General features: G+C 44.2%; 1 protein-coding gene across 1 annotated transcript in view; it reads left to right on the top strand.

The window, feature by feature from the left end:
• LOC117511711 (retinal-specific phospholipid-transporting ATPase ABCA4-like) overlaps nucleotides 1-15,091 on the top strand; it is a 210,397-nt gene that overhangs the window by 86,182 nt on the left and 109,124 nt on the right. The window contains exons 19-24 of the mRNA XM_034171629.1: nucleotides 4,156-4,341; nucleotides 9,931-10,108; nucleotides 10,269-10,400; nucleotides 10,916-11,055; nucleotides 11,138-11,275; nucleotides 11,843-12,021. Of these exons, the coding sequence (XP_034027520.1) occupies nucleotides 4,156-4,341; nucleotides 9,931-10,108; nucleotides 10,269-10,400; nucleotides 10,916-11,055; nucleotides 11,138-11,275; nucleotides 11,843-12,021 (953 nt within the window). The remainder of the gene's footprint in view (nucleotides 1-4,155; nucleotides 4,342-9,930; nucleotides 10,109-10,268; nucleotides 10,401-10,915; nucleotides 11,056-11,137; nucleotides 11,276-11,842; nucleotides 12,022-15,091) is intronic.

Raw genomic sequence — 15,091 nt, 5'->3', positions numbered from 1 at the left:
TTGTCGCAATGTTGGCTTGTCATAGTCATGCGGTGCATTGCTCACAGGACACACATGACATTCAGATTGCCTGCTGCGTATTTCACATGGAGCAGCCTGTCGAGGTGCACTATTTGCGGCCGCTGCAGCCTGGTGCAACGGCGATAGATGTTTTATGTATTTCCATGTGAGGACAACAGGCAGAGACGCGCCTCACAGAGGAAAGTTGTAAGGTCATGTCCTTCCAAACATGGTACGTGTTCCCCAGCTGTGACATCCAGGAGCAGAGATCTCAACAGCTGCTGCTGTTTGGGGCCACGCTCACTTGTCCGTTCATTGCCCAGACCAAAGTGTCATACTGTTTCTGTGTTATGTGGTCAATCATTTTAGTTATTTGGCATGTAATTATGTATGTAGTTATTGTAGTAATTACTTATATACCTGTCCTGGTGGCGGTTTCTGTGTTTGTAATGTTACAAGTCGTGTGCACTGAGGCATCATTTCCAGGTGCCAGTGTACTGTGATCAGCTGAGAGGCGCCTCACTGTGCTCTGTGAGCTCAGATGTGGCTGTCCGGCCCCCATGTGATCATGTCTGTACATACGAGGTCTGTCAATAAAGCAACGGTCCTTTTTATTTTTTTCAAAAACTATATGGATTTCATTCATATGTTTTTACGTCAGACATGCTTGAACCCTCGTGCGCATGCGTGAGTTTTTCCACGCCTGTCGGTGACATCATTCGCCTGTGAGCACTCCTTGTGGGAGGAGTCGTCCAGCCCCTCGTCGGAATTCCTTTGTCTGAGAAGTTGCTGAGAGACTGGCGCGTTGTTTGATCAAAATTTTTTCTAAACCTGTGAGACACATCGAAGTGGACACGGTTCGAAAAATTAAGCTGGTTTTCAGTGAAAATTTTAATGGCTGATGAGAGATTTTGAGGTGATTCTGTCGCTTTAAGGACTTCCCACGGTGCGAGACGTCGCTCAGCGCTCTCAGCCGCCGTCGTCAGCCTGTTCAAGCTGAAAACCTCCACATTTCAGGCTCTATTGATCCAGGACGTCGTGAGAGAACAGAGAAGTTTCAGAAGAAGTCGGTTTCAGCATTTTATCCGGATATTCCACTGTTAAAGGAGATTTTTTTAATGAAAGACGTGCGGCACAGGAAAAACACCTCCGTGTTGATAACCATTTGTAAAATCCAGGCGGCTTTTGATGGCTTTCAGTGGAGTGAGTATATGAGAAATTGTTTAACAGCAGGACATGTTCCAACTTGTCCTTAAGGCTTTCAACAGAGGTGTTTTTCCTGTGGCACGTCTTTCATTAAAAAAATCTCCTTTAACAGTGGAATATCCGGATAAAATGCTGAAACTTCTCTGTTCTCTCACGACGTCCTGGATCAATAGAGCCTGAAATGTGGAGGTTTTCAGCTTGAACAGGCTGACGACGGCGGCTGAGAGCGCTGAGCGACGTCTCGCACCGTGGGAAGTCCTTAAAGCGACAGAATCACCTCAAAATCTCTCATCAGCCGTTAAAATTTTCACTGAAAACCAGCTTAATTTTTCGAACCGTGTCCACTTCGATGTGTCTCACAGGTTTAGAAAAAATTTTGATCAAACAACGCGCCAGTCTCTCAGCAACTTCTCAGACAAAGGAATTCCGACGAGGGGCTGGACGACTCCTCCCACAAGGAGTGCTCACAGGCGAATGACGTCACCGACAGGCGTGGAAAAACTCACGCATGCGCACGAGGGTTCAAGCATGTCTGACGTAAAAACATATGAATGAAATCCATATAGTTTTTGAAAAAAATAAAAAGGACCTATACTTTACGGACAGACCTCGTACATACAGTATCAGCATTTCATGCAAGTGTGGGGGGCACGAAACAAACGCACTCCACATGTGTTGCGGGGGGGGGGGGGGGGGTGTGTGACACACTCACACACGTGTGATACAGATGCATGCCATGTGTGTTGCTTTTTGCAATGCCACAGTTGTAGGGGCACTTAGACAAATTCCACAGCCAGCTCGAAAGTGATCACCTGCTCACTGTTTTTGTGCTGACAGTGGGAATGGCCACACATTTTCTAAGTATCCAGCAAGCGGTGTTGGATATTCGTGTGTGATACCTGGAATTTGACCGATACCTGCCGCGAGAGGGATTGGATGGGCTCTCACAGGGCACACTCTGTCTTTCGGCTGCTGGTGTGTGCGAATAGTTGTCCGGTTGTTAAGTGTGATGTTGTTAAGCATCATGTGATTTTCAACTTCCGGGTCCAAACAAAAAAGGTGCGCTGTCATCTACATTGAGAACTGCACTGAGTCGCTCTGATCAGGCTGCACTTAAACCATTGCACATGGACAACAGCATTAACATCGCAACATAAAACTCTCTGTATATTGTGCCTAAAACTCTCCTGGATATATTAACTGGGTTTTTAGGCGTTGTTATTGCGTTTGTTTTATGTAAAAACTATCTGGGGTACCCGGCGCTGCCCGGGTTAACCTGTTTTAGACATAAGCCAAATGCCAATCATTTTAATCAAAACAATTGCCCAACATTTGTTTTTGTAATACTGATGTCTTATAAATATAATAGTTAATGGGCTGAAGTTTGTCCAGCAGAACTATAAGAGATGGACTCCCCAAACTAAGTGGAAATATTTGGTTAAAAGACAAACACATGTGAAGTCCTTCATGCAGACTTTGTTTTGCAATCAAATTTATGACAAAATTACCCACAAAAGGTAGGTAACAGTAAATGCAAATATCAATGAATCAAAATTGAGGTAGTGGTGTATTTCACTGTTTTTACATTGCAAGTGACACCTATGTAGTAGTTCAAAAAAACTCGTATGTTGAGGTTCCACTACAATTGTCAGCATTGTTTTGTTTGGACCCAGAAACAGATTTATCACATGATGTGTTATATCAGAGCTTAACAACAGGGTAGCAAACAGGTGTATGAAGTGTTAGAGGCAGCTCCTTTTTTTCACGAATGGCATGCAATTCCTCCTTCGTGTGCTAATTGGCTTCAGTCGTGTTATGTGTGCAGGGGCCTTTACTGATTTCTCAAAAAATACTGTTCCAATCACCTTGCTGTTTTCAGGACTTGAATCCTCATGAGAAAATACATAAGTATGCCAAAGAATGAAAGACAGCTCTTTCTTTATTGCAACTGATGCTCCGGATACACAAACTTACATATACAGTGAGGCAAATCAGTGTTTAATCCTCTGTCGACCCCACTATCCTTGGAGTCCTGATACTTGCATCAAAGAGAAGTCAAGTGATAATTTCAAATAGGTAAAGCATAGATCATTCATAAAACTGCCAAATTTGTGGACTTCTTACAGTATTTCATACAAAGAAGGTATTTGACAATAATTGACCCCACCCCAGCAACACTGTGGCTTTTTTTACGTAAGTATTGCCATTAATATTAGTACATTGTAATCTATAATTACTGTATTTTCCAACATTGTCTGCTTCACGTTGCCCCACCAAAAATGTTATATATCATTGTGAGATCACCTGCTATTAATAATTTTTCATCAAATATGTCAAATTCCCCACCCCACCCCAGCAGATGCAAGAAAAGTCCTTGCAGTACTTCACAATAGTTTGGGCAATGTTCTCATTTAATCATCAGTCTGATGATCTGTGGAAAACATTAACCACTATTCACTTGACATACCATAGGAAAACGCATTTTCATCAACTGCACATCATAAATTCATGAGCACCCCTCAGGGTGGGGACATTGATATTCCTGATCAGGGCCACATTTCCCACACAGCCATACCAGTTTTAGGTTGCTCCCACCATTGTTGCACAAAAATGAAAAATTAGGCATATATTCATTACATATCCTATGGCCTATATTGTATCAAATACTTACTGTATTTCATGCAATAAAATGCAAATTAATTATTTAAAAATCATACAATGTGATTTTCTGAATTTCTTTTTTAGATTCTGTCTCTCACAGTTGAAGTGTACCTACGATAAAAATGACAGACCTCTACATTCTTTGTAGGTGGGAAAACTTGCAAAATCGACAGTGGATGAAATACTTATTTGTCTCACTGTATATCCCATTACTAAGCCCCGAGGCACACCACAATCCTTGTTTGTTACCAAGTGGTGCTGTTACCTACTGCTCCTTTTTCTTCACAGGCAGCAACACGTTAGATTTGGATAAAAAAGGCTTTGATAACCTGGCAAACAAGCAAGGAGAGGAGGACAATATTAAAGAGGAGGAGAACCAAAATCACCAGAAACCCAAGGCTCTGGAGGAGATTGTGTCGTGTGAACACCAGGACCTTCGTGAAAGGGTTGTAAAGGAGAACCAAGAGAAAGATGGTAGAGAACATTAAAGCTGCACCCTAGTCACTGTTTGGAGATACTGTATATTGTAAATATATCCATCTATACAGCTGAATATAAATTACAGATATATCCAGTGATATGGATTGGTTTTTAAATAATTGCAGCTATTTGACTGGTGCTGCTACAGCTGAGATTTTCTGATGTTAGAAAAAAAAATTACTATGGAATTACTTTTCATATCATTACCTCTGCCAATGAAGCTGGAGGAGGTTATGCTTTCACCCGTTTGTTTGTCTGAATTTTTTTACCGAAGAGTCATATCTTGATAGACAAGAACTGATTCAGTTTTCAAGGTCATAGGTCAAAGGTCAAAGTCAGGAAAAAATCTCGGAAAACTGGAAAAATCCCTATCCTTTTACCCTGAACACATTTTCAAAAAATCATAACTCAATAATATACCTTACTGAATTTTCATGGACCACAAAACAGCGCTCCACTTCTCCCAGAAGTAGATGGCACTGGTGAATCGGCGAGGGTGGTGGGATGGACTCATGTCAGATTTTTATCATGTCCCTATCACCCTGGCGGGGGCTGCAAGGGTGGCCCTTGTTGACACAGACTTCACTGCAACACTGATGAGACCTGACGTGGTCCCAGTAGGGACAGAGTTGGAACCTACTGTGATGAAAGTACGCACGGTGACCGGCGAACTAGCCCCTATGTTGGAAGAGGTGTGGTGGCTATACAAGTGGGCGGGAGGGGGGGGGGGTGTCTGTCAGCAGACTGTAAGGTGTGGGTTGCAGCAATGTAGGGCCCCTGCATATTAGGACTGGACTTCCTCTGGGCTGCCCACTGTGTGTTAGATCTGGGGAAGAAAACACTGGCTTTCCCAGGGGGTCCCACGGTTGATACGGTGCACCCCATACAGACCCTAAGGCCACACTCACCAACCTTAACAGCAACAGAGGCGCAACATGGGAGGGACTCCCCGCTCCAAGCTCTTCCTCCTCCTCGACCCTTGATCTCCACCCCCATAACCCAATTCACTTGCCCAGGATCAGCAGGCCCCAGCAGGTGAGGTGGACAGATTGGCAGCAGAAAGAGGGTTATGGAAACGTAGCTGTGATCACTTAGAAACCAGATGACAGGAAGATCTGTGGCAGGTGTTGTTAGAACACAAGGGCATTTTTGCCCTGACTGAGGAGGAGGTACAGCATGAAATTGACACTGGTGATGCATGGCCCATCAAGACGCACCCTTGCCACCTTCTCTTGGCACACTGCTGACTGTGCAATTGACGAAATGCTGAAAGCTGGCATTATCAAGCCATCTGACAGCCCAAGGGCCTCAGGGGTTGTGATGGACAATAAGAAGAACAGTTCAAAGATGAGGTTCTGTGTCGACTACAGACCACTAAACAGTGTGACCAAGAAAGACTCATACCCACTGTCCCACATTGAGGAGTCCCTGGCCTTGGTGTTTGGCTCATCTTGTTTCTCCTCATTGGACCTATGCAGCGGGTACTGGCAGGTGCCCTGAAGCCAGACCAAAGACTGCTTTCTGTATTGGCAGGGGGTTGTGGCAGTTTCAAGTCCTGTGCAATGCAATGGCCACATGCGAAAGACTGATGGAAAATGTGCTGGCTGACATCCCTCGACAGGAATGTCTTGTCTACTTTGATGATATCCTGGTCCATGGAAGTTCCTTCCAGGTAGCCTTGGGGGCCATGCGGCGGGTTCAACAGAGAATAGCAGCAGCAGGTCTGAAGTTCCACCCTGACAAGTGCTGCTTCATGAGGAAAGAGTTGGAGTTTTTGGGACACAGAGTCGGGGGAGAGGGTATAGGCACTTTGGAGGCTAAAGTGCAGCCGTGAGGAATTGGCCGGTCCCCACCAACCTGTGTGAGCTAAAGAGCTTCATTGGGCTAATGTCCTACTATTGGCAGTTTGTGCACGGCTTCTCTTGTATAGCTGCACCTCTGTTCTGCCTAAAGAGGAAAGACAGTGACTTTTATTTGACACCCAGTGTGAACAGGCCTTCAGCTCTTTGAAGAAGGCTTTGACAGAGTCTCCCATTTTCACCCCTCTGGACCCCAACCTGCCATTTGTCCTGGACACAGACACCAGCAATGTTTGGATGGGGGCAGTGTTGAGCAAAGAGGGGCCAGAGGGACAGAAAATGGTAGCATATTTCAGTAAAACCCTCAACAAAGCCGAACGGCGCTATTGTGTGACATGTCGAGAACTTCTTGCTATTGTGAGAGCGATAAGGCCCTTCAAGTACTACCTGTGCAGCCTGCCCATCACTGTCTAAACTGATCATTTAGCTCTCCAGTGGTTAATGTCTTTCAAAGAGCCAGAAGGACAGATAGCATGCTGGCTGGAAGAATTGGTGCCAAATGTCTTTCAAGTGGAGTGCCATGTCCCGGCACCCCTGTGCCACTAACAGCTGCTGATATTGTGACAAGAGAGAGGCCCGGGAGAAGGAGCTCAGGGGGGAGGAGGAGTCGGGCCCCATGCAGGATGGGGACAGTCTGGTCTGCAGAGGGGTGCAGGTTGTTGACTCACCTGGATGGAGAGCACAGCAGAAACATGATGTGGATCTGCAATCCGTGCTACAGTGTGTAGAGTCAGGTAAAAAAAAAAAAACGCAGTGGAATGAGGTCGCTGGGTGCTCACCTGCCACTAAAGGACTGTTTGAAAAGTTTGGGGCTCTCTGGGTGAAAGATGCTTCAGAGAGCCTGGAAGGAGCCACCTACTGGGGAAGTAAGGTGGCAGGTGGTGGACCCTAGGGCACTGAGAGAGTCGGTGCTCAAAGCCTCTCATGGAGCTACAGGGGCAGGACACTTTGGAGTCTCAAAAACCCGCCATTGACTCCGGCAAGGGTTTTACTGGGGTCAGTTTAGGAAGGACGTCAAGGACGTTTTCCACTGCTGTGACCTCTGCACTGTGCACAAAGGTCCACCTGATCAGCCTCATGCTCAGCTCCAGCAACTGGCAGTGGGAGCTCCAATGGAGAGGGTGGCAGTGGACTTAATGGGCCCATTGTTGTGGTTAGAGGTCCAGACACGACTGAACTGGTTCAGGCGATGGACTCAAATGCTGGGAGCAAGGATGAGACAGGAGTGAACAAAAGGAAATGTATTTACAATAATGGATTAACAAAGAATTTAATAGTGTTGAAGCTGGAGCTGGTGCCTGTAGAGCCAAGACAGGTTTGTAGCGGTGGAAAGCCGGGAGCTGCAGTTCACACAGAGTCAGGTTTGAGAGTTAGTGAGTGGGAATGAAACCCAGGAGTGTGGCACAGGAACCGGAGTCAGGTGGGACTCTCAGAGCCGAAGACGGAGGAACGGTCTGAGAAATGAGGAGAACAAAGGTGAGTGATTGCACTCGTAACACTGGAAGCCTTTAACAACAGAATGTTCACAGGAAGGCTTAATGCAGAAACATTCACAGTTCAGGAATTATTCACAGTTCAGGAATTGTTCACAGAGGTCAGCAGCAGCACGTTTTATGACGCAGTTCAATTAAGATTGACTTGGCTTCAGGAATGACTTGGAAGTTCTTAGGAGTTCTGCATAACAGTTCATACAGTTCTTAGTAATGCACAGTCACTGACAGGATCAGAATGAGAGGTGGAATCTCACAAACTCAGAGGCGGCAGGAACTTAGCTTAACGGAGCAGAGCAGCACGCTCTGAGACTGAGTGCTAGGAGTAGCTGCACAGCTGCGAGTCCAAAGTGGCGTAGTGCAGGTAGTGGCATAGAAACCACGCAGGAAGGTGTCTAAAAACACCAAAGGTCAAAGAGCTTTATTATGGAAAGTAGAAGTTCCAGGTTACCTTTGAGAAGAGCTGCAGGAAGCTCAGAGGTCGCACAGAGGCGTCTCGGGGAATCTCTCAGAAGACAGAGCGCATGGAAGCATCAGAGTCAGAGTAACAGTATCTCAAAGGACTTAGCTCAAAGCCATGGTTTAAGTAACTCGCTCCTGATCAGGAGCTCACGAGCCTCAGGTGCGAGGAGATGATAAGTTTCAGGTGCTCCTCGGATCTACAGTGCACCACCTGGAGGGAAAACAGAAAAACAACACCCAAGAGGAGAGAGAAAGGAGGGGAGAGAGGCAGACAAAGGCAGCCCACGGCACCTGTTCCCTTGCACAAACAAAGGGAACTGCTACGTGCTGGCCGTCATGGACTATTTCATGAAATGGCCAGAGGCATATGCCATACCAAATCAGGGGGTGGAGACTGTTTCAGGGGGTGGAGATGCCCTAGTGGAGGGCATGTTTACCAGATTTGGGTCAGCGGAGGCCATTCACAGTGACCAAGTAGAAACTTTTGAGTCGGGTGTGTTTGCTGCACGCCTGGGGATGCAGACTTGGACTACACCGTTACATCCTGAGATTGATGGACTCATTGAGCAATTCAACAGAACCCTGACAAAACAACTTGCCATCCTCACTGCGGAACATGAGTGTGATTGGGACATGCACCTCTTTCTTTTCTTATTGGCCCACAGGTCGGCTGTGCAGGATTCCACCTCAGGCATTCCTGCCCTGCACATTTTGGGGCAAGAGCTGCGGACACCAGCAGAAATGACTTTTGGCAGAACACCAGATTCACCACTGGTGCCACCAGGTCCAGAGTACGTCAGGAGGCTCCAGGACAGGATGGACTCTGTGCATGCTTTTGCCCGGGACCAGCTGCAGAAAGTGGGCTTGAGGCAGAAAAGAAACTGTGACTTGAGGGCCAGAGGGAGGAACTTTAAGGCTGGGAACCTGGTGTGAGTGTATAGTCCCAGGAGGAAGAAGGGGCGGTGCTCTAAGCTAGATTGTCACTGGACGGGCCCTTGTGAGGTATTGGAGAGGCTGGGTGAGGTGGTATATAGGGTCCAGCTGCCACGTAGGGGAAAACAGGAGGCCCTCCACTGGGACAGAGGGGATGCACATCCACTTCCACGCATTGCGCCTTCAGAGAGAGTTGAGGAGAAAAAAAGACCGAGGAGTTGTTCTGAGCTGAGCTGTGAGTGTTGCAGTGTCGCTGGCGTGGTTACGGCCGATAGTAACAATTATTTTGCTGCAGAATAAAGAGCCATTTGTTTAAACTCCTCGTCATCTTTTCAACGTCACGATGAACGTTGCAATATCATATAATAATGATTAAAAAAAAAAATCAAGATTTGCAAAAGCTTAAAGAGCACAAACCTTTTCACAGCACTGCAGCTAAATTACAACTTTTATGTCATTTTGCTACTGGTTTATACTTGTAACTGTGATTTTTAGTTTAGCTAAAATGGGATAACATTTAGTTTACATCCAAGTTAAACATTTTTGAAGTAGTTTAAGTCCATGTATTCATCATTATGTGGAACAGTGTGAAAGCAGTTTAAGATGATCAGACAAAATGCGGAGAGCCTCACATCTGAAAAATCAAAGCAATGCAACACTTCCCAGACAATTTACTTTGATCATGATTCGATTATTAAAGTACTTGATTTTTTTTTTTTTTTTTTCTGTTGATTGGTTTCTCACTTCTTGACCATTACTTCAGGATTTGGAAGGTTCTTAAACATTACTCATCCATTACTTTGCCCTTCTTCTTGTTCTAATGTGTTTTCTGTGTGCAGGCCGGCCATTCTTTGAGGCAGATCCAGTTGACCTGGTTCAGGGTGTCTGCATCCAAAACTTGGTCAAGGTTTTTGGGGGTAGCTTCCAGCCAGCTGTGGACGGCCTGAGCATTAACTTCTATGAGAGCCAGATCACTGCCTTTCTGGGCCACAATGGGGCTGGGAAAACCACCACTATGTATGTAACACTGCGGCTCTGCAAGAATATACACAGAAACACAAACTAGAATTTAAATGTACAAAATACAAGAGAGGTGTTCTACACCTGCCTGTATAGTTACATATTTTCCTCCTCTTCATTTCTTGTCTGTCCTTATACTTGCCTTTCTCTTTCACAGGTCAATCTTGACTGGAATGTATCCTCCTTCCTCAGGGACCGCCACCATTTATGGCAAGGACATCCGCTCAGACATGGACGCCATCCGACTGTCTTTGGGAATGTGCCCTCAGCACAACATCCTCTTTCAGCAGTACATATACCCTTCAATGTTCAGTCAAAATATTGTAGAAAGCTATTGTAAAATAAAAATTATATGTCAGCAACATAAAGTATGTTGAGGGCAGATCATAAACTGGTGGCCCTTGTCATTATTTTGACCTATCACTAGCACTTTGACGTGCATAATGAGGTTGCATTGGTTATAGATCACAACATGGGAGTAGCTGCTAATAGCACCCTGTCAATGATGGGCAGAAAATTATGAATGTTGCTTTATTCAGAGGAAGCTGGAACAACAAAATGTTGATCAATGCATGGTTCTTAAAGTGATACATTATTTGTAGAAGAATGCATTAATTAAAAGATGTATCAGATGTAGTTTTACAGCACCTCTTGTTTTGTGATTTTCTGCAGAAAATTCATGTAGCACATCTTGAAAAATTCATAGTTTGATTTGGAAATGGTTTCCTCGTAGCTGTCGAGTTGTAGACCACTGTTGTTGGGTGTTGATAGTTGAAAGTGTATGTCTGTTGTCCTTTCTTTCAGCATGACTGTAGCAGAGCACATCCTATTTTACTCCCTGCTGAAGGGCCGTCCTATAGCGGAGGCCGAAGAGGAGATGGAGAACATGCTTCAGGATATGGGTCTGCCACACAAAAGACATGAACTAGTTCAAAACCTGTCAGGTCTGTCTGCTTGTCCGATGTCCACAATTGACTTGTCTCCAAATGCATTACATAAAACCATTTGATTTTTTTTTTAATTCAGGAGGAATGCAGCGCAAGTTGTCAGTTGCATTGGCATTCGTTGGAGGGGCTAAAGTAGTGATCCTGGATGAACCCACATCAGGGGTTGACCCCTACTCCAGACGCTCCATTTGGGACCTACTGCTCAAATATCGTACAGGTACCACTGCAGTTTTGATTTCAACTGGTTAATAGTAGGTGCCCATGAAGACAGTAAGGGATATGGCAACCTGACATTTGAGCCCAATGTCCTTGACCGTCATCCAAATTACTAACGTAATCTGTGGCTAAATTGCCATGGCAAAGCTGGAATCCACCGAAGTGTGTGGCCCACATTTGGTCTAAATTGTGTTGAAAATCAAATTCCTTGACGTGTACCAAAATTAATTCTTTAAGTCCATGAAGTAAATACATACTCCTGACATTTAATCACATCTATTTTAACTTATGAAAAGTCACATCTAACAGGACTTTGACCTTGAATTTTTTTCCAAGGTAAACATTTGTGGAATTGGAGACTAGTGTTGGCTGAGGTTTACGCTCTATGAGCGCGGTGCTTTTGTTTAACTGCGGTCGTCAGCTCAGAATCATCTTGAATAGAATTACCTCAGTTATTAAAATGGAAACTGATCTGTATGAAAATGCAATCTCATCTGTAAACATTATAGCGCGCTTTATTCTCACACTTTAAATTCTCTCTGTTCTTGTCACTGTCCCTCTCTCACAGGACGGACAGTGATCATGTCCACCCACCACATGGATGAGGCCGACCTGCTTAGCGATCGTGTAGCTATCATCTCCCAGGGACGCCTCTACTGCTGTGGCTCACCCATTTTCCTCAAAAACTGTTTTGGTGCTGGTTTCTACCTCACTCTTGTGCGACGTATGAAATACAACACGTCAAAGGTGAGCTCTTAGGATTGCAAAGTTTTGTGTGCAGTCTATTTGTGACACATCGAGTGTGACTTATTACACATTGATAACTGACTGTCAGAATTCTATTTTTGTGATAGCCAACACACATGAAAGAGCTACTGGAAATCAACTGTAAAAAACAAGATTGGTTTTCTTGGCAGTTACAAAGAAAAAAATAGTTTTTAGTGGCATGCAACACAATGTAGCAATAGTGGTCGGGGTTGCACAAACCATGACTGGAAGGACCACAAAGGTGAGGAAAAGGCTTAAAGTCTGCCTCACATGGGACAACACCTTATTCTGAGACATACTACAGTAAGTCATGTCCAGGGATGGGTATTGATAAGATTTTATCGATATCGATGCCATTATCGATTCTGCTTATCGATCTGATTCCTTATCGATTCCCTTATCGATACCTCGTGAATTTTGTATTAAAAGTAGGCTTTACAGGTTTTCTATGTATTTCATTGAGTCTTAAAGTAAATAAATATGAAATTGGTCACTGTATCCTTGATCTCTGGACATAAATAAAAATAAACAAAACGGTGTTTCGCTTTGAAGTTATTCATTCAGACTGTATTCTATCGTTCTAACTTGACTCGTCAGAGAGCCGCGCAACGTTTGGAGCTGTGTGAACAGAATGGAGGACGATTCTGTTCATTGTTAGTTGCTTTTATATTTTCTGTTGTGTTTCTTTTCAGGTTCTTTATGTCTCATTCTCTAAAATTGTATATAAGTATATATTGTATATAATAATCATTAGATTATTAATATATAAACAAAAATAAATTTAAGAAATATTACAATTTGAAAACAAATGCACCCGAACGTGATGACAGATGCAACTGCTTAATGCTAACTTTTAACATTGAAAATGCCATAGAAATGCTAACGCATTAGCGTCGCTCCCGTTTTTAAGTTATAAAATACATCTATCAACTGTTTCAGAAGACCATAACAGGTCGGTTTAACATAGAAAAGGTAAATAATACTCACAGACGTATGCTCTTTAGGGTTTTAGTGGGGGAAAATTAAGCGAAAGAAAGAAAGAATAAACAAAGCAATAGATCGAAGCATTGCTTCAATCTGCAAACAACTGCTTTGATTGGTTCAAGGTTCAAAGCAAAGCCGCGCTGCAGAAAAGTTGATTACGGACCCGCTGCAGGGTCTGTAATCAATGTGGAGAAATTATCGTTTTCCTGACAAACACCCCCCAAAACAACGGCCACTCTGAAGGGCCGATAACAGAATCGTTAAGCACAAAGCTTATTGATGTCGGTGGATCGAATCATTTCTTAACGATACCCGAAAGGAACCGGTTCTCGATACCCATCCTTAGTCATGTCTGACAGCATTGTACATGAAGCACAATAACATTATGATCTGGATGTAAGACAGTGACCCAGTTCTGCTCCACAAACCATCAGCAACTCCTACTATCCACTGCAGGATTAAACTGCGACAACAGAAAAATTTGAGCAAGACTTTACAGATGTCCAGACTACATTGGACACTTATAAATACCCAATGGCCGAGTTGGAAAAAGTCAACATTCCAACATTCCACTTCTTCCTTCTCACTTGAATGGAAGTTGTAGTATACAAGTGTTGTTATTTATATTTTTTTCTGCAAAAGATGTGTTATGAGCCATGAGCATACAAGTATGCATTACTTTGTGGGACACATTATTTTTCATTATTTTGAATGATGTTGACCTCAACTTCACTTTCATGACATAACTGTTGAATTAAAATAAAAATCAAGAGTTGTGCAATTACTAAGGGCCCTGCGATTTGCGTATGGATTGCGCACAAAATTGGCTCATATTCACTTAACATCCGCAATATCCGTGAAACATGCTTGTATGAGTCGGCCGACACCCGCACACGTCCGCAATTATCCGCAGAGGCACATTTTTCCGTTACCAGGATTTTTGAGCTGCACAAAATTTTGGCTGTGGATGATATCCGCCTTACATACTCCATACATACTCAATATACGAGGGCTGTCAATAAAGTAACGGTCCTTTTTATTTTTTTCAAAAACTATATGGATTTCATTCATATGTTTTTACGTCAGACATGCTTGAACCCTCGTGCGCATGTGTGAGTTTTTCCACGCCTGTCGGTGACGTCATTCGCCTGTGAGCACTCCTTGTGGGAGGAGTCGTCCAGCCCCTCATCGGAATTCCTTTGTCTGAGAAGTTGCTGAGAGACTGGCGCGTTGTTTGATCAAAATTTTTTCTAAACCTGTGAGACACATCGAAGTGGACACGGTTCGAAAAATTAAGCTGGTTTTCAGTGAAAATTTTAACGGCTGATGAGAGATTTTGAGGTGATTCTGTCGCTTTAAGGACTTCCCACTGTGCGAGACGTCGCTCAGCGCTCTCAGCCGCCATCGTCAGCCTGTTCAAGCTGAAAACCTCCACATTTCAGGCTCTATTGATCCAGGACATCGTGAGAGAACAGAGAAGTTTCAGAAGAAGTCGGTTTCAGCATTTTATCCGGATATTCCACTGTTAAAGGAGATTTTTTTAATGAAAGACGTGCGGACGGGTCCGCACGCCACAGGAAAAACACCTCTGTTGAAAGCCTTAAGGACAAGTTGGAACATGTCCTGCTGTTAAACAATTTCTCATATACTCACTCCACTGAAAGCCATCAAAAGCCGCCTGGATTTTACAAATGGTTATCAACACGGAGGTGTTTTTCCTGTGCCGCCGCACCGCGTCGGCTGCGTCCTGATGCGCGGACCCGTCCGCACGTCTTTCATTAAAAAAATCTCCTTTAACAGTGGAATATCTGGATAAAATGCTGAAACCGACTTCTTCTGAAACTTCTCTGTTCTCTCACGACGTCCTGGATCAATAGAGCCTGAAATGTGGAGGTTTTCAGCTTGAACAGGCTGACGACGGCGGCTGAGAGCGCTGAGCGACGTCTCGCACCGTGGGAAGTCCTTAAAGCGACAGAATCACCTCAAAATCTCTCATCAGCCGTTAAAATTTTCACTGAAAACCAGCTTAATTTTTCAAACCGTGTCCACTTCGATGTGTCTCACA

Source organism: Thalassophryne amazonica, chromosome 1 (genome assembly GCF_902500255.1).
Source record: "Thalassophryne amazonica chromosome 1, fThaAma1.1, whole genome shotgun sequence".
NCBI lineage: Eukaryota > Metazoa > Chordata > Actinopteri > Batrachoidiformes > Batrachoididae > Thalassophryne > Thalassophryne amazonica.
This window is presented reverse-complemented; position numbering and strand designations above follow the sequence as displayed.